The 24,484-nt window shown below is 49.7% G+C and overlaps 1 protein-coding gene and 1 long non-coding RNA gene across 2 annotated transcripts; one reads left to right on the top strand and one right to left on the bottom strand.

Annotated features, from left to right (window-relative positions):
- On the bottom strand, positions 1–1,041 carry LOC114854641 (uncharacterized). Its single transcript, XR_003785807.2, has 2 exons — positions 931–1,041; positions 1–643 (listed from the first exon to the last, which is right to left on the bottom strand). It is a non-coding gene; the product is annotated as an uncharacterized LOC114854641 (long non-coding RNA).
- Positions 1,042–5,541: 4,500 nt separating this feature from the next.
- syde2 (synapse defective 1, Rho GTPase, homolog 2 (C. elegans)) lies at positions 5,542–20,342 on the top strand (the record flags this gene model as incomplete). Its single annotated transcript, XM_029148133.2, has 5 exons — positions 5,542–6,705; positions 9,271–9,397; positions 14,676–14,857; positions 15,127–15,358; positions 17,192–20,342. Coding segments are annotated over 5 exons (2,361 nt in total), but the record flags the coding sequence as incomplete, so codon positions are not given.
- Positions 20,343–24,484: the final 4,142 nt, after the last annotated feature.

Raw genomic sequence — 24,484 nt, 5'->3', positions numbered from 1 at the left:
TCAGCGCCACCTTTTACTTTATTGTGTCACCAGGACGACCAGCAGCTCCTCGTTTAACGACATCTGCTATGTCTGACAACGATCACTAAAGGTCCATGAATAATAAATTAGACACAATTAACATGTTCTCTGTTGCTCTGTTGTCCAAACTACACTAGTGGAAGTGAAACCAAAGTGACAGCAAGTCGGGACCAGACCTGTCTGTTTTGGTAATGCTGTCTTCAGTGCACGTATCACGTTGTAAATGGTATCATTTACCCTTAATGTTAAGACATAGACACATCTGTCAGACTGTATTACTAAGTTTAAAAATACTTTGAAGTCATTGACAGTCATTTGGAAACAAAAGAAATACTATAATAATAAAATATATCATCACGCCTGACTATGTAAAACAGTTGTGTATGTTTACAGCATACAACCTGCTTGAATGTCATGCTAATGCCGTTAAAAGTTCCTATTTTTCCTTGTGTCAAGCAGTTTGTGTCTCACTCAATCTTTTGCCTGAGGATCCTTTTTTCCTCCTCAACAAAGTTCTTGTCGGAGGTAGCTTGCCCCAAGTCCCTTTTCCTTTTCTCCTTCTGCTGGAAAGTCTCTACTCGACGTTTCTTGGCAGACAGAGACGGCTTGTCTGAATCTTCATCTGAATGGGAGTCGAATGACAGTGACATTAAGACACTCTTCAAATATGGCAAAATAAAAGTCCCACAAATGTCTGTATTTAGTTTTGTTTCTTTTCTGAGACTTTTAGGTTTATATTGTGTGTTTTGCTTTTTTTTACCTTGCTGTTCATGGATATTACTAAACTAATTTTCAAAAGCTGAACATTCTCAAGTTAATTTAGTGTGAATGGACAGTAAAGTTCTTAATGAACCAATTACCTCATTACCAGCTTCAAAAGCTGAACCATTGGGTACATTTTCCACCAACCTGAGTCAGACGGTTGCTCCTCCGCCGGCAGGAACTGGGCATTGCCGGTGTAAGGCTTTGGTGCGTCTTCCCCGTTGTCTTCATACACGTTGGACCACTTTATGGCCACATGTTCCATCAGGTCTGTGATGGTGTGGCTTCACTGGCAGGTAGAAAATGAGATGAGGGAGCAGCGCTGTTCTTGTTTCCTTTTTCTTTTCCCTCCTGCTCTATAATGGCCTCGCTCTCAGCTGCCTGTTGACTTTGCAATTGATTCCTGCGGTTTGGCGGCACCGTCTCGCAACAAAACAGAGCGGCTTCGTGTCAGGATGGACGCAGACGCAGCTTTATTTTAACTGAAAAAGAACATCAGGCTGTCCTTGAGCTCAGCGTAAAGACGGGAAATAGATGAGAGACAGAGTCAGTCTTTATTTTAAACTGTGTTGGGTAAGAAGATTAAACTTAGAGCTATAATGGTTTGTACCCAAATGGCTGAGAAGGAAAACCTACATCCAACTAAAACTCACTTGGCCGTCTCTGCTTTGTAAATGTACCTCCACCTTCTACTGAGTAATGGCCCTAGTCCACTATTTGTGCCCCATTGCTTCTGTCTCCTGTTTCTAACTCTTTATAAAAATGAGCCCATACACACTCCGTTCTATCTCTGGGGTTAACATCTGACAGGCCTTTCATTGATTGAGCACGACTAAGAGCGTCTGCTGAATTAATGAAGCCGCGCAGATGTAGATGACTCTACCAACTATAGTTTCTCTCTGTTCGGCTGAGTGACTCTTTTTGCTTCACCGGATACACTCCAGACTCCTCATGTGCTGCCTATTGACTGACTTTTTGCCCATCTGAAAGCTCTGTTTGTATGGAGAAAAATGATTGATGGACTTCGGGGGTGGCGAGCTCGGTGCGTTCCGAATCTCTTGTTCCCCATTTTAGCGCCTGTTTGGGGAGTCTGACTTGGCCAGTGCTCATAGTGGGATCAGACTGGGGGTTGTTTTGTTGTGGTCCTCTCGCTGCTACAGTTACATGAGAGTTCAAGCTCTGACTTTAAACCTGGAATTTAATCTAGGCTGAATATTGCATGGCCAGAGGAACGTAGAGGAAGTCAAACCACTCGGAAGAGCAACAATGTGAGAGCAGCACTTCTAAACCACACCAGATTCCTTGGCAATGGATGAACAGTCGGGAGGACATACTTTTCTCAGGGCTCTTTCTTTCTGATCTGTTGTTCATTTCATTCCCAGAGTCGCTGTAAATCGTTCTAGTCATTGTTCTGAAGGGTAATGTATTATGCATAACACATAATAATGCATTATCCTGCCTGATTTTAATCAGTTACCGGTAAGAAGTACTCACCGCAGATGCATTTCTGCAGGACTAGTCCAGTTACCAGGCTGGTGGACCTACAGCAGCAGTAGCTAAGGTACATGAGGTCAGCGATGGCTGGGGGTCATGTCATGCCTGCATGCTTAGATATATTAGTAGGTGTTTTGTAGACGTTATATTGGAACGGCCGGACTTCTGTAGCCCCTGAGAGGATGATTTACAGGAGAAGCAATAAGAAGCATCCTGGTCACCAAGCGTAGGAACACACCAGTTTGCCAGTTAGTCTTTTTTTTACAATCTGCTTGTTTGTGAGCACACCCTGGACTTTTTTATTTAGCAAACACACCGGGCAGACATTTTTTTCAGACACTACTCACTACAAGTGGTTTTACAGGGGCAATCAGGGACAGTAGATTACTGTCTCCCTTCGAGGCTTATCAGAGTGCGCTCAGTGTTTGCCTCACACACAAACACACGGCCTTCATTCTCACAGGCCCAACAGTGTTTCACATTGTCCAGCTATTATTTACATCTTGGCATTGGTTGCAGTAGCAATTTGGCTCATGATTGGAGATGGTAAAAACAAATAGTGGGCATATTTGATAGTTGCATGCTCCTCCTGCACCTGTTGGGTTGGTGCATTGTGGAAAGCGTAATAAATTCCTGGGCTTTGTTAAGAGGCTTCGGTGGGCAGACGCCTGAGGAGAGCTGCAGGTTCAAGGAGGCCATGTGTGTCCTCATGTATGCATATTAACTCTTTGTGTTACAGTAATATGGTCCTGGGGGTGGACACATTCATGTAGCTCAGGTGTCGCTCAGAGGAATCCAGACCTTTTGCCCTTTGACCCTGAAACATGGCCCTGGAGGGTTGGGTGTCAAACTGTCGCCCCTGAACCTCAGCGAGTGAGGCGTCACATTACTGTGCTGGCTGCTGCCGCAAGGCCAAAGGCTACAGGGTCACAGCTGCATGTGTGTGTGTGTGTGAAGTTACAGTCAGTAACAAAGCCAAAGTCGTTAGAGGTGTCTCAGGCTAGTGGACGTCGCCCCAGTTCAACTTGCTGATCGAATAAATGGGAGGAGAGCAGGACGGAACCTTAACCTGAAGACATTAAATGAAACGTGGGCTAAGACGCGTTGTCCCTCAGCTCTATTTCATCTCATGTTTCTGGGCTGCACACCAGCCTTCTGTTGTGGTGCCGGTGATACCTGCCTGTGTTGTCTTTGCTACGGCTCACACATCAGCCTCAGGGCAAAGTGCTGAGGTAAACAGTCTTCTAAGAGCGACGGTCTGTTAGGAGCAAAGGTTTATGACCTTTCAATAAGACGGTTTTCTTACAGCACGTATTGAATATATGCTGAAGAACGTTAGGGACAAGGTCAATTCCAGTTTCAACCCTACTGGGCCTTAATTCTGGTAGAAACTTCAAAGATGCAGATCTGGAATACGAGTTTTAGATGTGTTTCCAACTAAAAGCCTTACTTGAGACGTGTTGAGGGTTGCTGTGTACGTGACCCACTCCCCAGATGTTTTTGGTGCATTCGCACCTCCAGTGCCCTCCACCCACTTTCCCCTTCTCAGTGCTCCTCTGTGTCTATTATTGGCAGGAAGCCGTGACAAGGAAGGGTACTCAGCCAGAGGGGAGAGGAGGCTAAACATGGTTTGGTGAGGAATGTGGGAGAACAGCCGTGTTCATTTGTACATTCACCAAGCGGCTTGCCAACCCTCCAGTCGACCATCCAGACCTCTCAGAGCCTGGACAAGGGGTGCCTTTGTCCCCCATCTGCTGGCTACACCCTGCCCTGCTCCTGCCCCCCATCTTACCCTTCTCTCCATCCTGTTGCACCTCCTCCGCCTCACTCTTTTTGCATGTGGGCCCTCACCCCAGAATAGGACAGCAGGTCCCCTCTGAAAATAGAGCTGGTGATGTTGGCAGGGTCAAGCTCTCTCTCTGTTCGTTCTACTTTCTATCTCTCTTACAGACAGAATCACTCTTTGTTTCCGAGGACTATTCAGAGCAAATAATTAGCCGATTCAGTCAGATAATGCGTTTCAATTTGAAGTGACACATCTAAATCAGTCATAGTACAATATAATCATGTGTTTTGAAAGTATTTTATATCTAAAGAAGCTGATGGTCAGATTTATTTGGATCCAAATCTTCTGGAGCTCCTCAGATTGAGCCGGGAAGTGCCTCCACATATGTTCCATCGAGTTTAAATGTGGACTTATTTTGGGCCACCTCAGGACAGTGAGTCGGTCGTCCTGAAGCTTCTCCAGCATCGTCTTGGCTGTTGCATTAGATCATTATCCTACTAAAAGGGTGACCACTGGAATCTTTGTTCTCGTGCTCTCAGAGGCTTTTAACTGCTGTCTGGCAAACTCCACGCTGGCTGTGGCTTGTGCGTAATGGTTTTTCCCTTGTGTTGTTTGACTGTCGTGTTACTGAGGTGCTTGTCCTTCTTCCAGGTTTCCCCCTCGTTGTGTTCTTGGTCACCTCCCAGACCTCTGTATTGTTTGAATACTCTGTGGCCAAATGGTCAACTCCAGAAAGAGTCTTGGTGGTTCCAGACTTATTCCTTTTCACATTTACTGAATCCATTGTGCTCATTGGAACGCTCAACGATTTAGAAAAGTCTTTACACCTTTGTCCTGGTTTGTGTCTCACCAAATGTGTTATTGTGGGGGTCTGGAGGGATTTCTTGGACCTCATTGCATGGTTTTAGTCCTGATATGCAGAGTGAGACTTTATATACAGTACAAATCTGTGCACTTTTGCAGTACAACGTGGCCAGTGCTTGAACAAACACAATCTATTTTACCCCAGTTTTAGCCGCTACAGTAAAGGATCCAGTCACTTAAAAGTCTGGTGTGCAAAGTTTTCATCTTTCATCCAAAGTGGACAGATTTCAACTTTAAGGTCTTTGATTTCTCTGCAGCACGACATAACGCCGTCAAGTGAAGCGGCCGCATGGAAAATTCTTAGCCAACAAACCCCTCAGTTTGGTGAATCATTGTATCTATACACTGAGCTTGTGTAGCGGCGTGTTTATGTGACGCCTTGCTTGCCCAGTGTATCTGCCAGTGGATTACTGGGTTGCATGTAAATCTAATCACTTGATGATGTGTGGAAGACTGTAATTCAGGGCTCATCTACCCTCAAGTCTCTCAGTCCTGTTTGTCTTAACTCAACATCTGTGTGTTTAACTAACATCTAAACAGTTACTTGTAATCATATGAATAAAGTGGATTTTCCAAAATAACAAGTCATAACAGAGACTTTGTTCCAAGTTTAAAATATTCTGGACTCCACTTTCAATCGTATTTTTCCTTGCTTTTCTGTAGATGGCCCTGATCTGCATAATGCTGCTGGCTTCTCCCCACCCTCGAGCCCAAACCCAACCAAGAAGAGCAGCTCCATCACCTGGTCCTTCCCAGACAAGATCAAGTCCCCACGCACTGTCAGGAAGATCTCCATGAAGATGAAGAAGCTTCCGGAGCTCAGCCGGAAACTCAGCGTCAAGGGAACCCTGACTAGCAACCAGTTAGAGCCAAGAGCTCATTCTCCACGAAACAACGGCAACGGGTCTGACGCTGTCCTCCAGACTTCAGGACCTCCTCGATTAGCGGCGTCTGGAGGCGGCCATGCGAGTCGAAACGTGATTTCCCGCTACCACCTGGACAGCAGCGTGTCCACCCAGCACAGCTTTAGCAAGAAAAAGAGTAACGGCAGCTCAAAGTCTGCCAGCAAAGGTGGCTACCTCAGTGATGGGGACTCACCGGAGCTGGTGGCCAAATCTGGCAAGCACGGCTCTGCAGAGGGGAAGGGAGGGAAAGGCAAGGACACGGAAGGAGGCGGCAGCTCCAAAACCAATGGCTCTGAGCTGGACATTGACGCTTTCCGCCATTACAGCTTCACAGAGCAGCCCAAGTGCAGCCAGTACATCTCCGGACTCATGAGCCTGCACTTCTACGGCGCCGAGGACCTCAAACCCCCTCGCATTGACTCTCGAGATGTTTACTGTGCCATCCAAGTGGACTCGGTTAATAAGGCTCGAACCGCTCTCCTCACATGCCGAACAACCTTCCTGGACATGGACCACACCTTCAACATCGAGCTGGAAAACGCCCAGCACCTGAAGCTGGTGGTGTTCAGCTGGGAGCCCACGCCGAGGCGCAACCGCGTGTGCTGCCACGGCACGGTGGTGCTGCCCGCGCTCTTCCGGGTGACGCGCTCCCACCAGCTGGCCGTGAAGCTGGAGCCGCGCGGGCTGATCTACGTCAAGCTGAGCCTGATGGAGCAGTGGCAGAACTCTCTGGACGGCGGGCCCGACGGAGACAGGGAGCCCCAGGTGTTCGGTGTGGAGGCTTGGAAGGTGGTGGAGAGGGAGAACACGGGACTGATGGTGCCGCTGCTCATAAGCAAGTGCATCAATGAGATCGAGAAGAGAGGCTGCCAGGTGAGTCCTGTCCCATGAGTGCCTCTAAAAACATAGAGCATAGGTTTGAAGGCCTGTATACACAGCACACACGCATAAAAGCTTATTCTGTAAATGGAAAACAGATGGGAACTCATTTGAAGAGGCAGCTTATGTAAGGCGTTTTGTATGAGAACTAATTCAACCTCCAGTGCATCCTTTCAGCTCCGTACACCATGAGACGCTGCCCTGCAGCCGATAATGATGCTGCGTGAGTGGCGTGAGCACAACGGATACAGGAGATGCACCACGTTCACCGTGTCACCGAGGCCTCCTGAGGCGACCGGCGCTTGCATTCAGACAGGAGAAAGAGCTGGAGTTAAGAGGCTGGTGTTGGTGACAACGAGGGGAGCGGATCATGTGACCACCCCTTGTCCGTGGCTCTCCCCTCCACATTTCATGCATTCTTTGAAGCCTAGGGAGAGGAGAGGGAGGCAGCGGCGTTTCTCCTAATTAGATCTGAGACAGTGGCAGTAAAAGTGTCTGGTCACTGACTGATCACTGTTGAGGGGGATGAGGGAGGAGTGGGGGAGGAGTGGGGGAGGACAGGGCATGCCAGGGGCGACGGGTGCCTGGGGCCACTAGGCAAACATTAAGCCTCTCCAAGGAGCCTGTCCATCAAAGCTGACACTTGTGTCTAGTTGTAACAGTTCACCGTAAAGTACAAGAGAAGAAAAGTAGTGAATGGTCTGTTAGTGAATGAAAAAGGAAAGTTTTAAATAAATCCATCTTAATGGGATGCCATGCATGTGCTGTGGTTCAGTCTCATCCCTCGAGTTTCCGTTCGTGTTGTTCCCTCTGCCTTGTTTTATCTGTTTCTGTCTCCTTCTTCGCCCCTGACTCTCCACCCGTCCGTCACGGGTTCCTCGCAGCGTCCGGATCACTCTCCCACCCCCCGTTTTGCCGTTCATTTCAGAGTTGACTTTTCTGAGGGAATCACTCTGTGATCAAGTAAAAGTGCCCCCCAGGTTGCAGGCAGACGAGGGTTAGGACGTGTTGACACCGGATCCCAGAGGAATTTGCGGGTTGTGTCACTGAAGCACGCACAGCTAGACGCGTAGCAGTGTGTCTTTGATGGAGACTCTAGGATTTGCGTGTCCTGGGGGCTTCGCTGAGCTCTTAAGACTGGGATGATTGTGGTTGTATTTGAAAGGCTGTAGATAACGTCTGTGTCGGAGATGTGCCCATTTGAAAGCAAACTATCCCAGTAACCTAGTTCCTCCTGTATAAGAGAAAAGGGTGAATGCTTGTTTAAAAGGCGAAACAGGCCGTTGTTGTTGTATAATGCTTGGAGGACTGAATTGACCCTTTAAAAGCATCCGTGTAGTCAAATACACTTTCCTCACGGTTCTATAGAGTTAATCTGATCCCACACAAACTGATTGAGTCGTTGGTCCCAGCTTCCACCTCCCCGCTGAGGGAACTCTCTGCGTTCTGTGGTTATGGTTGTGCCTATAGACCTTGGCTGGTGCTGGTGTTGTGTTGCCCAGCAGCCACAGTGCATAAGTGCAAGCCCTCGTTTTGCTAAAAGCTGCTCCCGGCCCGCGCTCGGCTCTCCCCAAAAGAGAGAGACTCTTTTTTTTTTTTTTTGTCTGAATGGACTTGTTGTTCATTGTGCCCAATGACTTCTGTTTACTCTCACACAAAGCCAAATCCCTGCCTAATCTGTCCTCCTCTCTCCCACTCGTGTGAGGTTTTGAAAACACTGCTCAACTCAACGAGGAGAGCTCACAAATGCTCGGCGTGGTCGGATGGGGAGACGTTGTAGCGCTCCTTCACTGGAGCCCGGAAACGCCACGTGTGTGTGTGTGTGTGTGTGTGTGTGTGTGTGTGTGTGTGTGTGTGTGTGTGTGTGTGTGTGTGTGTGTGTGTGTGAGAGAGAGAGACTGTACGGGTGTGTTTGTGTGGAACCGGACCCAACCCGCCATTCACAGCCCACTGACTTAACACGTTGCCGGGGCAACCACGCTAGTTGGTCTGCCATGCCACATACCAGACAGACACATGTAGGAGAAATTATGGTATGTCTGTAATGTCTGTAGCCGGGCCTAATCCCAGCATAACAAGGAGGGCGCTGGTGAGTTTCAGGTCTCAGATGTCTCGAGGAAATTGTCATGTTGCTTCAGGTCACACTCTGGAGGCTTAGGTAAAGAAACATGACCGTTTTACTGCCAACTGCTCTGAGTCTGTAGAAGAACTCAGTCACAACAACGTGGCAGATTGATCTCATCTCCCAGTAACACAGAGCACATGTTTGTTTTTTAAACAAGGAATGAAATTCTCGTACAAACGCATTGAAAGTGAACCCAAATGCTGCTTTATACAAAGTTACATGTATTTGACACACAATACAGAAATAAACACCTAATGAAAGGTTTTACTGCTGTAGTGCTTTTCTGCTAATAGTCCAACGAGCAGCTAATGGTGATTAAATGTCGCTTGCTGTGTGTTTCTTGTCCAGCTCGTTGTTGGAGTAATCAATTACGTTTGTAAAGATTTTGACCTCTCAGCTGTTTGATGTACGTGTGTGTGTGTTTGTGCTTCCAGGTTGTGGGTCTCTACCGTCTTTGTGGGTCTGCGGCTGTGAAGAAGGAGCTACGGGAGGCGTTCGAGAGAGACAGTCACGCTGTGGAGCTCTGTGAAAACACGTACCCCGATATCAACGTCATCACAGGTGAGTCGAAACACAATATGTATCCTAATGACACAGAGTAGTGTCACTACTCTGTGTCATTAGGAATTAATGGAGTCCAAACAGCATTTCACTTCTTGGACCTGCAAAACACCTACACTGAGCACACAAAGTTTGAAAGTGACTGAACAGAGAAGGTCAAATAAAGTGGATTAACCATTTATGTATCTATGATTTCATCTAAGATCAAAAAATACCTTGAAATGTTTAAATAATGAAAATACCCAATCAATTAGTCAGCTGTAATTTGTCTTCATGCCGAACAAAGCAGCATCAATAGAGAAGTCATTTAACCAGACGGAGACCGATGAGTGACTGAATTAAAAAGGCAAAGCACCGCAGTTTGCTTCAGTCATGTGTTTAAACATGACATTACTCAGTTGGAGTCTGGGTTTATTATTGATCCCCAGTGAGCATGTCTGGACTGGTGTGTCCGCTGCAGATAGGCCGCGTGTGTGTGTGTGTGTGTGTGTGTGTGTGTGTGTGTGTGTGTGTGTGTGTGTGTGTGTGTGTGTGTGTGTGTGTGTGTGTGTGTGTAGTAAAAGCATTCCAGCAGTCGACATACCTGTATCGGCCGGTGCCGGAGGGAAGGGCCCACACGCACAAACGCAGCGCCATCACCGTGCTGTACATTCAGGTCATTCCTTCCCCCTCAGGTCTGTGGTTGAGACTTGCTCCTTACTGTCGCTTCTGGATCAAAGTTTAGTTTCGACTCCACAGGTTTGTTTTTCGCTGAATGTGTAACTCGTGTCTTTACTCAAAGCCAGTCTTTCAGATTCCTGCGTGTGTAAATATTAAAAATGGAAACAGTGACTTTCTCACAGCTTGCTGAAACAACTGTGGGATTGTACCGAGTAATGATTTCTCTCAACAGATTTTAGGGGCTGTCGGCAAAAGTGGTAGAAAACGACTGGGTCATGATTTTCTTCCTTCCATGAAACCCCTGGGCATTGTAGGGGCTGCTGTTAGTTTTGCGAAGAGGCCCCGTATAGGCGTCGTCCTATGATGCCTGCTTTGATCCACATGCATTTGCATGGCAGGGCAAAAACCACACTTAACAGTCGAGCGGGTTAGAATAAAAGGCCCAACACCACAGCGGATTGTTGGTTTTTGCTCGCTGCCTAAATTTGCCCCGCCAAGCGAGTTGCTGCTGCAGATGGAGCCCGAGCGGGTGGAGGAGGACAGGAACAGAGGGGACATATGCAGGACTCATGGTCAGCGCTGCAGAGGTTGAGTCCATGAATACGTTTCAGTGGCCTTTGCTGCGTAAACATTATGCTAACCATTGGATTCCCGAGCAGCGTCTGCAGCGTGAAGTCAGGCCGCAGGCTAATAAGTGAACAGCAAGCGGATGAGCTAAGAGCTGTGTGTCACACGGGTAGTGGAGGTAGTGAAAGGGATTATCCAGGGGGTTCAGAGTTCAAGCCAAAGCTTACAAAACACACTCAGTGCGTGGCCTTGCATTGTTTCAAACCACAGACCTGTGTTTCCAATCACGGTTCGCTCAAATGACCCGGAAAAGTCATCAACGTGCTGCGGAAAAGGGCCAAGAGCTTCAGCGGCAGCAGTCGATCCAATGGCTCATTAATTAACCCGGCCATTAGACTTTCTGTGAACAAGCAGAGCTCTCTGTACCTGAGTATGTGTTAAATGAGCAGGCGGTGATGCGTAATCATGCATCGGTTTATTGACTGTTTAAGCCATCAGCTCAACCTTGGTACGACAGCAGAGCGTCTGAAGTGATCCAGTGATGGATCAGCTGGTTGTGGATCCTCGCTGGCGGCCTGTGCTCCGCTTTTCCGTAGCCTACTTCCCTACTTCACCCCCGCCCTCAGCGCTGCTCCGGCGAAGACATGGAAAGTCATTAACAAGTGCCCCCTTTGTTGGCGAACAAACACAGATGGTATTTGGCTCACGCATGGGGGATCAGCTGAACCCTGGGCCGGTCAGGGAAGCAGGCAACCAGTTTACACAGAGCCCCAGGCATGTGTGGGTGTCAGAATATTTCCTAACGGCTGCGGTTCCGGGGAGTCGGATGCGTGTGGCCGGCGTTTTTCTGTGAGACCTCGCGGGAGCGCGGCCGCTTCCAGACTTAGCATCTGAGCGTCGCCCCTTTTAGCTCCAGGAGCGGTGTGGAAATGTTGGTGACCGGGGTGTAAAGGTTTACGGTGCCACCAGACGAGGCAGCGACACGCACAGCCCCCCTCCCCCCTCCAGTGCTGTGGGTGCGTGAGGGGGGGGGGACAAACCCCTGTTTGTTCTCCAGGCGAGGCGTTGACTGCAGCGCTGACAAGAGGAATGACCTTCCGCTTTGTTTGAACAAGAGGTCAAAGGTAGAGCTGTGCCCCAGTGCATTGTGTGCCTTGTAGTGCGTGGTGGCACATTTACATGTCTGAATTGATTAGTGGAAATATTTACATGAAAAAGCTTTAAGCTGCTGTCACCTGAGTCCTTTATTGTTTATGCTGCACTTACAAAGTCGCTGTTTGAAGTGTTTCACTTTAAACATGAGGGAACAGACCCGTTGTGCGCCTGTCGTGAGCTTGGCTGTGACAGACAGTGACACAACTCCAGGGGAACACACCTGCTCAGCCCCGAGCCGCGACCTTGCGTCTAAATGTGTGTGCGTTCATGTTTCACCGAGCCTTTGTGCGTTTGGGGGCTAAGGCACAAAAGCAAACACTAGCGCTGACTCATAGGAGGCTAATGATTTACCTCAATGGCTGCGCTCTCCTTGTGTCGGCGTACAACGCGTGCGCACATGCACGTACGCGGAGAGGAGGAGCCGCAGCGCGCGTGTGTTTTTACACGTGAAGAGTCTCTGGACCCACGAGTGACAGCAGCGCGTTGTTGCGTCTGCAGCGTCCGCCTCACGGCGCGGGGGAGGTCACAGGGTCAAACATACAGCCGAGTTCCCTCTAAACAACAACAAGCTGTGACTTTGCTTTGGCTGAGATAGGAGAACACACCAGGCTGCGTTTTTGCTTCCAGGCGGCCTGTTCCCCTTCGACGGAGCAACCAGATTATTATTGCCTCGCTGAAGATTGACACCGGGAAGCTGCAGGATGCTCACAAAGCATTTCTGCGTAATCTGCCTGGAGAATCAGCCGCGTCTGCGGACGCTTCAGGGCGAGCGAGTCCTCATCATACCGCGTTTCATATCATCCAGACAAACAGATGAGAGACAACGGAAGCGCTCAAGAATGTAAATCAGACCCAGGAACAAGCCGCTGCAGACGGGCCCCGCTGCCTCGCCGCGATCCGGGGACGCCTTCAGTGGAACGGCCTCGTAGGAGGTTTTAATAAGGAGCCTGCCTGCAGCTGCGTCCACGTCTGACTGGAGCTGTCGCTGCGCTGCGCTGCCTGTCAGCAGCGGGCGTTTCCTTTACAGCGCGCTGACAGGCAGCCTGTTCCTACACCGCTCTCAGATTGTGTTGTATGTTAGCACAAACACTCATTTTTTTTGTTTGTTCACTTACTGTAATAGTAACTCAGGCCGTAGTTGAGAATATAGAGACGGTGTGTTTTATTTTGAGTTCAGGTATTGTGCAGGTATTCTGTGCATGTAATGGTGCCAGACGATGGTCTGTTTGTGCTGAATGTCATGGCAGTGAACGTCGCGCTTATCTGAGACGTCACAGCGTAACGTTGGAGTAGATTTAGTTGGTGCTTTCACTCTGATCCTGGATGCGAAGGCTCTGACCCCGGGCGGCCGTCCAGGAGCGAGGCAGGATGTTTCAGTTTGTCGTCACCTAATCATGCAGCATCTGAATGCAACTTTTGTGTCCACGCCGTTGTCATGGAAAACATACACGTTTAAAAAAAAACAGCCCAGAGTTAATCCTCAGTCTCCCTTGAAGCAGAGCGTGGACTTAGTGGGATTAAAATGTGAGCGCGATACGTTGCGCCCTCCGTTCTCCTTAATGGGCCTAAGGGGATGTGGGTGGATTTACAGTGAATCTTATTGCAGTTTGCTGTAAATAGAAGGCAAGTGGCGAAGAGGAAGAACACCTTGGGTGGGTGAGCGGCAGTCCTGCGAGGGGGGGGGAAGGAAGCTACGACAGCGTCCTAATTCAGGCTATAGTGGGTATTTTGTTACCGCTTTGGGAATGTCAAGGGAAAGGATGGTGTCTGGCATAGATAGTGATTAACGTGATTATCCTGCCTCCAGCAAATCTCCAGCTAGTTCCTTATTGTCCCTGAAGCACGTCAGCTATGCACTAGATAATTATTACCAAAGTCATAATAACAAACATCTCATTAAATGTTATATTGAGCCAATGAAGGTGGAAGGTGATCATCAAAACACTTATTAGGTAGCAGCTGCGGAGTCCGCGTCAGAGTAGACGTGCATGTGATGGCGGAGTCATATTCTCACGTTTGCTCTGCCAACACAAGCGCTTGCTGATCTCTGGCACCCCACGTGTTGGCTGTAAAGCTGCCAAGACGCCAGGACGGAGGGACAGGCTGCTTTTAACCCAACAGCAGACACGGTGGATGGAGGAAACTGCAGTATCAGCATGCGTCGCAGCTCGATGAGTCCTCGGCAGCATCACGCTGCGCCGATGTGTCTGAAGCGGTGCCCGGACAGTTTGCTCACGCAGGGCTATTAGTGCAGCAGCAGCAGGGGGCGCCCTATGGGCTCACAGGTGCCAGGAGCCGCTGGTCTCAAGCAACACCGAGCCTTGTGTGACTGTAAACACACGTGGAAATACAGCTATTATACTTGTGAATCTGCGTTAGGAGGTGGTGACGGCACCTCCGAGTGAACGCTGAAAACCGGTCCAGCTCCATGCAGACACCGGCCACAAAGCGCTGTCACGCTGCCGGGAGCCCTTCTTATTCCCGCATTTATGCTGTCTTCCTCCCCGCTCGCCTGTGATGAAAGGACGCGCCAGCGATGTGTCAGTGGCGACGGACAGTGTTGATTTCACGTTTCCCCCGTCGCCTTTGTCTGAGCTGCGTGAGGCTGAAGTCACAGGTGTGAACGCGCCGTCACCCCCTCCCCCCCCCCCGGCTCCGGTCACACCCAGCTCCATCAGGCCTCTCTGCAGACGCCGTGGGAAACAATGGCGCCGCCGCCGCTGCCAGGCAGGCGTGCCGGGGGGAATAAAAGCTTTTTATCTGGCAGCGGCGATGCTCGATAGAGAAACACCGAGCGTGATTTGTCAGGTATTTTATAAGCTGCCAGTGAGACGGGGCTGCTCCTCAGCTCCCAGTGTGGGAAACGAGGCTCAGTGACAACCTTGCTTTTGTGCAGGCGTGTTGAAGGACTACCTGCGGGAGCTGCCCCACCCGCTGATCACCAAGCAGCTGTACGAGGCCGTGCTGGAGTCCATGGGCGCCCGGCCGCTGCGCATGGGGGCGGCGGGCTGCGAGAACGAGCAGGCCGACGCCGAGCACACCGTGGGGCTGCTGGAGCACCTGCCGGAGGTGGAGAGGGTGAGGCGCGATAACGGATCACTGCTGTTACGTGGGCGGCATTAGTGGTGCGCTGCGCGCTGCGTCCACTCCCCGCGGTTTCACCTCGAGAAGCGTAATGGTGCTTCGTCACCTGTTTTAAAGATGTTATTAGACGGACGCGATGAAAATCAGCTAGTCAGCAACACAAACATTTGTTTTCTTTTTTATCAATAGATATATGTTGATATACAAATGTATGATGAATGAGTGCAGCTCTAATCATTCGTATGTGTGTGTGTACGAATCAGGTGACGCTGAAGAAGCTTCTCGACCACTTGAAGCTCGTCGCCTCCTACCAGGACGTCAACAAGATGACCTGCCAGAACCTGGCCGTGTGCTTCGGCCCGGTGCTGCTCAGCCAGCGCCAGGAGGCGTCCTCGCACTCCAACCGCGTCTTCATCGACTCCGAGGAGCTGGCCAGCGCCCTGCACTTCAAAAAGCACATCGAGGTGCTGCACTACCTGCTGCAGCTGTGGCCAGGTGATGGAGGCTTCTGTCTGTTCTGCACATGAAGCTCTGCTACAGGCTCCTCTGCTGCCATAAAATCTAGCGAGAAGCCACTGGCCCCCGTCTGTTGTGAAACTGGGAGTGCTTCATCATGACAGGCTGGGTCTGTCAGAGCCAGGCCAATAAGCTCAGTGTAAACCACACATTCACGGCCCCCGTCCCGTCTCGAGATAAATGGCCAACCAGGACTAGGCTGGCTCAGCTCAGGTCACCTGTCTGCCCACAGCTGCTCCCTGCCCACTGCAGCTGTCTGCTCAGTGTGAGATATGAAGGAATCCAGAGATAATTCAGGAAGGAGCTGCAGGCGCTGGAGAATGTGTTGGTCACAGCCGCTGAGTCGAAATGCTCTTGATATGTGGCTTAAATTTCCATCTCTAGTCAGTGTGAGTAGCTGCTTTAGGGCAGAGAAAGTCTAAAACTGACACAGATACTATCATGAAGATCCATTAGTGCAATAAAGCTCCAGCCTCATCTAAAGAAGTCAGTTTCCTTCTGGGGTGCTTAAGGTTTTCAGTGTGCAAACTCAGGCAGCGTTTTAGTTCAATGTGTCTCCAGGCATCAATTTTTCAAAATGCCCGAGCAGCGTCACCCACCCATGCAAAATGTAACCTGCAGCTTTAACTGCTGAGGACGAGCTGCCGGCCTCTAAACTTAACTACATCCTCGACTCCCACGCTGCGCCGGCTCTGCGTAAACCACGGGAGCTGAGCACCCTCCACCCTGCTCTGCAGCAGCTGCGGACGAAATGGAAAGTGATGAGAGTTTTGACATATTTGAAATGCACCGTCGCCAGTTGGAGGGGGAGGTTGTAGCCTGAGGAAATGCTACGGTCATGGTAGACTCCCGTCTGCAGCTGATGTCACCCGCCAGCGCCTGTAATGACCTATAATGACTCTGACAGAGCTCTGAGACCAGGTCCAAGCCTTTGTTTACATCCTCAGCAACACCTCCGTGCTGTCTGCTTCCCCAGCTCGGAGCACAGGGCGCCTGGACTGTAATTAAAGGCATTCCAGGCTTAACCTTAGCCCTCGGCCCCTGAAGCATCACCCTAACATTTCACAGTCATTATGGGATATTTTCAGCTGCCTCTTCACGCCTCTCACACTCCCGTAGCCAGCCCTTCAAGGCATTGTTGCTCAGGCCTCAAGTGTGCACGTCTTTGGGTGAGTGTGAGGCCGTGAAGAAGAAAAAATGTATATGTAGAAAGTTGAGTGAGCTGCTTCCTACCTTCAGCTCCGTCAGTCACTGTTGAATCATGTCTGAAATTAAATAATACAGTGTCTGTGCAGGAGGATAAGTTGTGTTTGTTTGAGGTGATAATTGCTGCAGTCTCAGGCATGCGGCTCCTACTGTACATGCCTGCGAAGCCACTCCTGCTGAATGAAGCGCCCGCGTCATTCATAATTCATCATGGGATGAGCTGAGGTCTGAGATGCTGGTGCTGCGGTTGAGGCGCTCACCCTGTTTTTCATTGCAGTACTGCTGTTTTTCTTCCTCTCTAGTCGAGTGAGGGAGGGCGAGGTGCAGGTAAACGGTCAGACAGACAGGTAACTGGCCTGTGCTGCTTGTGTTGGAGTCATGACTCTTTCATAAGATCAGGGCTTCATCTTAGCTGAAAGTTAAAAGCCTGGTTAGCTGACGTCACACACTGCACATGGGATGGTTAGTGATGTGAGCATCATCAGTGGGATCATCTTGGCTCACTCCTCATTTAACTTTAAGCAAAGCAAATATCAATCTATTCCTTAATATGATTTGCAATAGACCGAATAACTCGTATTAACTGGGTCTCTGTCTCTCCCCCAGTTGTGGACCTGTATGCCCAGTTCTCCGGACCCCAGACTCCTGCAGCCTCGCTGGACGTGTCGGCGCCCATACGACGGAGAAAAGAGCGCCCACAGGTCCTGAACTTCACTGAGGCAGAGATGGCGGGTGTTCTGAGGCCCAAAGCGGGACGCCTGGACAGCCCCAGCAACCGCTACGCTGGGGACTGGAGCGGCTGCGGCGACAGCTACTTCCATTCGGAAATGACTCTGCCTCCGAGCAAAGAGGAGGCGGACTACGACGACGTGCCCTCGGAGGACGCGGAAGCAGCCGAGGAAGTGCAGGAGAAGCCAGAGGACGCAGAGGGCGACGGGGGCCAGGAGGCCACGAGCCCGAATCCTGCTGAGCAGGAGCCGCTTCCGAAGGACGAGGCGCTGATGGAGAAGGAGAACGAGGAGCAGGAACAGCGCGACGACAGGCGGCCGTTAAAGGACGAGAAGGACGAGAGGCCGTGTGAGCACATCCTGCCCCCGCGGCTGCCCAAAGAGCACACCTACCAGGCCTACATGAAGATCCAGGACATCAGCCCCGTGCTGGGCAACAGGGTCAACCTGAGAGACCTGCAGGAGAGCATCGACACGCTGATCGGGAACCTGGAGCGAGAGCTCAACAAGAACAAGCTCAACGTCGGCTACTGACTCCTAGTCCGCACTCATCCTCTCACACGCGGTCCTGAAGCCCGATGAGGTTCGAGGGGAGACTTTCACTGATCGAGGTGCTTCATGATAGAGCCTCGTGTTTCCAAGGTGATCCAGTGATGTCACCGTGGCAACGTGGCCTACAGTGCTGCTGTAAAGATGACGAGATGAGTACTAATGCAACAGGGCACTTCCAGCATTTGCATCTTACCCACACACATTCCTAATGTTTTTATTCTGCTTTGATTACGTCGACTCGTCTTTGTGTTGTTATTTCAGTCTGATTCAGTGTTTCATGTTGTTAATGTTGCTTCTCTTCTTATTAGAAGAACCCATTGACCCCTCAGGGGTATTAAGGTGCCTTAATTGTGTGAAGGTGGTACGTCAAGATGAGAATCCACCCTGGAATAAAATGCACCCCCTGCTGTGAATTTCAGTAAACCAGTTGTAAAAGTGTTCATAGCAGAGCGTTCCCACTAAGTACTGGCAGCGTCTGAAGCCCTTCTGGTCATCGCCCACATCTGCTCAGAGGTACGAGGAGTCTGGCATCGTTCAGCCCCTCAAGAAGGACCGGTTCCCAACAAAAATGCACAGCAATTTAATTAGTAAAAATGTGCAAAGGAAACAAAACTTTTATTGCTTTTTTGAGCTTCTTCTTGCTTTTTTAGAAATTGATGAGTAGACATTGAGCCATAAGTGGAGTTTGTTGTGTTTCAGGGTGGATTCTCTGTTTAAGGCAGCAGAGAGCTTCTCTAGTGAGGTACGAAACACTAAATGTTGTACAACAGTAATGCACTTATGAGGCAGGCTCAGCGTCGCTCGTCATTACAGTGGATGGGGTAGAGAAATACTCTGAACCGAGGGAGAAGAAGCTGCAGTGGGTTGAAACGCGCACACGCACGCACACACACACACACACACTCACGCACACGCACACACACACACACACACACACACACACACACACACACGCACACACACACACACACACCTGTCAGAGCTGGATATAAGAGGAAGAAACTCTTATCTAAGATTGCAGATGTGGAGTTGAGATAAAGTTCATCTCGAGCCTCCAACTCAAAAAAGGGCCAACACGTATTTCATGTGGCGTCATATTCAATTTAGACTTAAAGACACATTTGACATCTCGGGAAATACACCCACGCTCCTTCCTGCCAAGAGTGAGATGAGACGACTGATACCACGTTAACATCTAATCATTATCACAGTGTGGAGGCTGAAAACGGGGAAAAGTTCAGCTCAGCTCTGTTTGAAGGTAGAAAAGTTCTCAATTCACGGCTCAATTCACACTGTCTAATATGTGGAGTCAATGGCGTCGCAGACTCTTTCACTGCCTTGGCAGAAGAAGTGAAGCGTCTCAGCGCGTTCATTGATTTCTTCACACGCCCACCACGCCGTCACCTCTTCGCTTCTTCCGGCTTGTGGCAAAACCGTGAATTAAGCGCAACCCAAATGTGAAGCACAACTTGTCAAAAGCGGCGGCGGAAGCCGTCGCGGGAGCTTCAGTACGACTCGGCCACAGCAGCTGCCTGAGTGGACAAAGGGCAGGGATTCAGAATGAGCAGTATTTAACCTATATGTATATGTACATAATTATATAAATGTATTCGGAGTATATTATTTTTACAGCTTTTCATTCAGTGGCGTATTTAAATACTTCCAATGACCTCGTAGTGTGAAATTGTAGCAATAGTTGCTTTGCCTCCCTTCGAGCTACCTGTACACATTTAAATGTGCTGGACTAATGATACAACTTCATGAACTTTTGTGCGCTCTCGCAGAAAAACGTGATGCTGTTATTTTTGTTATATTGTGTATATATTTGAGAATGCTTCGTGTCTCTGGTGGACTAAGCTGTGTTCATGATTTTTGGTGTGTGTGTGTTTTTTAAGGGTCCTGAACGTCGCATGGTCAGAAGCTTTACAGACTTAAACACGGCTCTTTCTCATCTGCCCTTTGATATTTATGTGGTGACTTGGTGATGTTCGCTTGTCACACGATTACATCGCTCCGCTTCTTCAGAGGACGCAGACGCAGACAGAGATGTTCAGAATCCATAGACCAGGGTTTGGTTGTTTCTTATGAGACAAAGTACAGGAGCAGGTTCCTAAAACCTAGAAGCTTAAACTATGAATTAGTCTAAAAATGTCCTTATTTCAGGAGCAAATGGATGAAAATGTCTTAACCCAGTTCAGCATCTAACATTTATGTGAAACACAGCAGAATTCTGCTCCTCGGCTCCTTTCAAACCCTCAGGCATCAAAAGCACAAACAGCTTCTGGCTGCCTTTTCAATGACTTGAAATGAAATTTTGAGATGAAATTGCATTGCTGTAACGTGTCTGTCTGCTCCTCTCTGTCCTTTGGAGACGAGTCGTCGCCTGCAAAGCGTCACTAAGCAAAACGGCAAACTGCTTTGTATCAGTCCTGAGAAACGTACGGTCATAATAATAAAGTATATTATTTTACAGTTCACATGTAGCGTCTGTGTGTGATAGGGTTCACTGAAGGGTCCATCAGGATGAACTCTCGTGGGCGGTGTAGAGGTCGGCCCGGTCCTGTGGGCTGTCTGTGGGTTCTCCTTAGAACCCGTAGACGCGTTGAACGCCAGAATGAGGCTCGGCTGCACCAGGCCGTGACCCCTACGAGGACAAAGCGATGAAGCCTTTTGTGTGTCTGTTTATCTGTATGTGGCAAATGACTCAACGCCGCAGCCCCAACTTTTCCAAAAACCTCTGAAGACGTCTTTGTTTTCCTTATTGAAAACCAAACCAGATGACCTTAACACCAGGAAACTGGACTCGCTGTCTCCTGGTGGAGTCGTCTGCTGGTGTGGGAGCACTGTAACCCAGCCTCCGCGAGTGCAGACAAATAAGCCAGGGAATTGCCCTTGTTGGCTGCCGGGACTCTCCCGGAATGACTTTGAGCTGCAGGGACATTCCCAGGAAGCAGCTGCATTTAGCCGTCCAATAAACTCCGCTCCTGGAAGGCTGCACTTTCACCGTGGCTCCGAAAAGCAACCACCGAGTTACACAGTTACGCATGAAATGGGCCTAAACTTGGAGGAGTGCTCGCTGAAGGTAAGAGTTAAATGTCATTTTAATGTGATGAAACATGTGTGCGGCTCCAGCTGAGGCGATACGCATCTCTGGCAGCAGACGTGAGGAGTCGGAGCGGCCGCAGGGCTTTCAGCACCAAACGCTTTCAGCCTGGTTTGATGTCACTTCTGTAGGTTCACCTGATGTTTTATGGCTCGAAGAATAATGATGCTTTTATGCACAGACTGAACCTGACTGCACCCTCCAGCCCCGTTTCATGTCCCCAGTGAAGTGAAGTGAAGAGGAAAACGTCCATTTGCATCAAGATTAAATGTGAATGTGGTGTAACTTGAAACAGGGTTTTAAGGATCCACTCAGTGAGTTTCACCTTTAAACATCTGGGAAAATATTTTCACAAGTTCCCATTTTAAAAGTCCTTCGTCCATGTTTGACTTGCAAAGCTCTCCCAATTAAGGCGGCAGTGAAATCCCACATGAAAACGGAGGTAGACATAATAACACGGCGCGTGTTTGCATAGACAGCGTCGCCCCTTGATATGAGGCCTGTCAGCGCGAACCCGGCTGAACCTGTGCTCGCTTCTAATTTGGGCAGAAGAAGAGATGTGGTCTCCTTAGGGAAACGTCCTCGACACCACCTGCATGTGAACGCTTCCCCCGTCTCTCTCCTCCGTTCCCGTAATCTCTGTTGACCTTTGAGTCGGTGTCGTGGCTCCAAGTCAAGGAGCCGTCCGCACAAACGCAGCCTTTGTCTCAGGCTTTTTCATCCAGCGCAGTATCATTTGAACTACTGCAATAAAGGCTAAAGGTCTGGTCAGCGTGAAGCGCTGAGTGATGGAGCGTCGTAAAGCTGATGTTCCACTCAGAGCATCACCTCTGCTGCAGGATGAATCTATGCAATCTGAAACAAACCCAAACAGTGTGTCATTTTCTATATTCCATGCTTTTAGCAAACTCCATCAATACAACGAAACCAATGTGGAAATGTTTGGATGTGAGTGTAGAGTGTGAGCTGGGAATCCTTATGAAGTGACCCCGGACGCCCGTTCCCAACCCACAGAGCCCCGTGGGTCCATTAGACACATTTTACCGCGCTTTTGATGTGTTTTTTCTGCTCCTTTGTGTCGCTGCAGTCCAGCCCCTGTTCTTGGCAGCTCATCTGAGGGCCTCTGAGGAGATCCCTCGATACGCCGCTGACGGATCCGCCTGTTCTGCACTGCGGCGGTGATGAGAGCGCGGCCTAGGGCCGAGGGGGCAGAAGATGAGGAGAGGTGAAAGTGAAGAATGGAGGGAAGCCAGAACACAGAGCAGCGGCGCTTCAGATCCTCGGGGGCCGGGCCTCACACAACGCAGCCTCTCCTCTGTCCTCCCGGCCGCTTCCCTGCTCCACCTCCATTGGCCTGTCACTCAGGACTAGACTATTTCATTTTAATAAGGCTAATCCGTCCTAGAGGTAAGCTGCTCATCACGTCTCCCTCCCACTCCTCCAGAGGACAGCAATCTCCTTTCAGCGTGAGGACAGGATGAGGGTGAAGGTTCGCTGCGCTTGATAGGAGGGAAAAATGTGAAAGGTGAGCCTGAAAAGGAGGCTCCAGAGCAGGTGTGGTCAGATTCAATGGGAGAAGCTGGGCTTCGCTGGGCTGATAAACGCGCAGGTGCTGCTCTTTGGTGCAGATTCGGCCCTAACATCCCCCTGATGCCAATGGGGCGATAGCTTTGTTCCTCGGACAGGAAGCGAGGCGGTGCGGCTGGTATTTGGCTGCATTCGCCTGGTTCCTGTCAGCGGAGCACTCGTCAGCTGTCAGCGCTAAAACACGCTGCTTCAGGTGATACAAACTGCTAGTCGTGTCCTCCTCAGACTAATAAGCTGCAATTTTACTCACAAAAAGATCATGAATTGGATTGATTTCTCTCCAAACCTCCCCTGACTGTCAGATCCCAGACGTGAAACGTGACGGGGCTTTTCCAAATGCTGAGAGTCTCGATGACAGGACTGCATCCTGCATCCGGCCTGAAATCACGTTGCTCTATGTAAAAAGGCTGAGGAGCTTTGTGTTGAGGTGGTTCAGAACCCCATGGAGCAGTAATGGTTCATGCTGGTGAGCACAGCGAGGGAGAATCTAATGTAATGTTCTGTTGTAACGTTAGCCACTAATGGGATGTCAGCACCGTCACCCATTCTGCCACTTAGATCCAGGCCTTTGTTTCCATGAGTTTTTAATGGACTGTCATGAAGTTGTGACATTCATGATCCCCAGAGGTTAACCTGTCATCCTTTGAACCCAATATCACATGAGCGTCTCAAGGGAGTGGCTTTAATTTCAGGGCAAATGTTCAGTTGGAGTCAAAGATGCAGAGATTAGATTTTGAAGGTCAAAGGTCACCGTGGCCTCGTGTCTCCTCACCACTTAAGACTTTCACTGGTGCAAAGAATTTGGAGTGGAGGTCTTCTTTAATTGTTTGTGTACGTCACCTCCGCTCACACAGATGCCACTGAGATTGTAGTGAAATGAAGAGGAGACTGTTTTGACGGCTTTAAAATCTGAAAATGAGGAAACATTCCACTGCACTGCTCCAGTCACTTGAGCTCCTATGAGGTCAGGGGTCAACTAATGAAAGCCGCCCCTGGCTTCTGAGGTTTGAACGTCTGCTTCATAGTTAAATATAGTCAAATCCATAGTCTGATGACATAACAGGAGAAAAATGCAGACAATCAGAGACTCTTCTGTGATGAGAAGAAAGGTGCAGATTAGTTTGTTCCTAACTTTCACAGCCTGCAGCTTGTGCTTGCCAGACGTCCGACATCTCCATCTGCAGCTGCGCTCCAAACCAGTTGACTGTGTGAAATGAATTGAGCCCCATTGCGGGCTCCACCCCACCCACCTACCACCCTCCCCAGCAGGAGAAGCGAAGAGGCCGGCCAGAACAAAGCCAAGGCAATGGCTTCATTCGCCAGGCCAGATTTATAGCTCAGCACCTGCTCACATTGTTTCCCCAGAACTGGCTTAAAACCTTAAAGAACTGGTGATAAAAATGCGGCTGCAGCCAATCCATCCTGTTTGGATTTCCCGTAAATAAAGAGCTCTTTACATTAGGGAAATCTCAGATTCTTAGGTAAGAAGTGTGGGGTGATGAATACCAGCGGCGGAAGCTGGGATCGCGTCCACGCTTTCCATTGTCGAGCAGCATTAAAGAGGAAGCGTCACTTCACGAGTCTGTGGAATTTCAAACGGCAGCAGCAGCATTGACGCCCCTTCAACATTCTTTGCTTCAGTCCTTAAAATATTAACCAAGCAGCGAGGCTGAAGCCTCCCAGTATGTGCTGCCTGGCAGAAAGCACATTCCTGAGGCCGCCTGGGAGAACGTGAGAGGCTGTGCAGAGAAGCTACCAGAACAGGAACCCAGCGCTTAGAGGGAGCGCAGCCTCCTTTGTCACAGGCCCCGCTGATGCCTCAGGGGCCATATGGACGCCTGCCCCTATGCATCGGCCCATTCTTCACCCTCCTCCACCCCTCCACCCTGTGACAGGACCGTCCACGTGAATGAGTCATGGCCAGAGTGA

Source organism: Betta splendens, chromosome 4 (assembly GCF_900634795.4).
Source record: "Betta splendens chromosome 4, fBetSpl5.4, whole genome shotgun sequence".
NCBI classification, from domain to species: domain Eukaryota; kingdom Metazoa; phylum Chordata; class Actinopteri; order Anabantiformes; family Osphronemidae; genus Betta; species Betta splendens.
The sequence above is the reverse complement of the archived record's forward strand: the minus strand, read 5'-3'. Positions and strand labels throughout refer to the sequence as shown.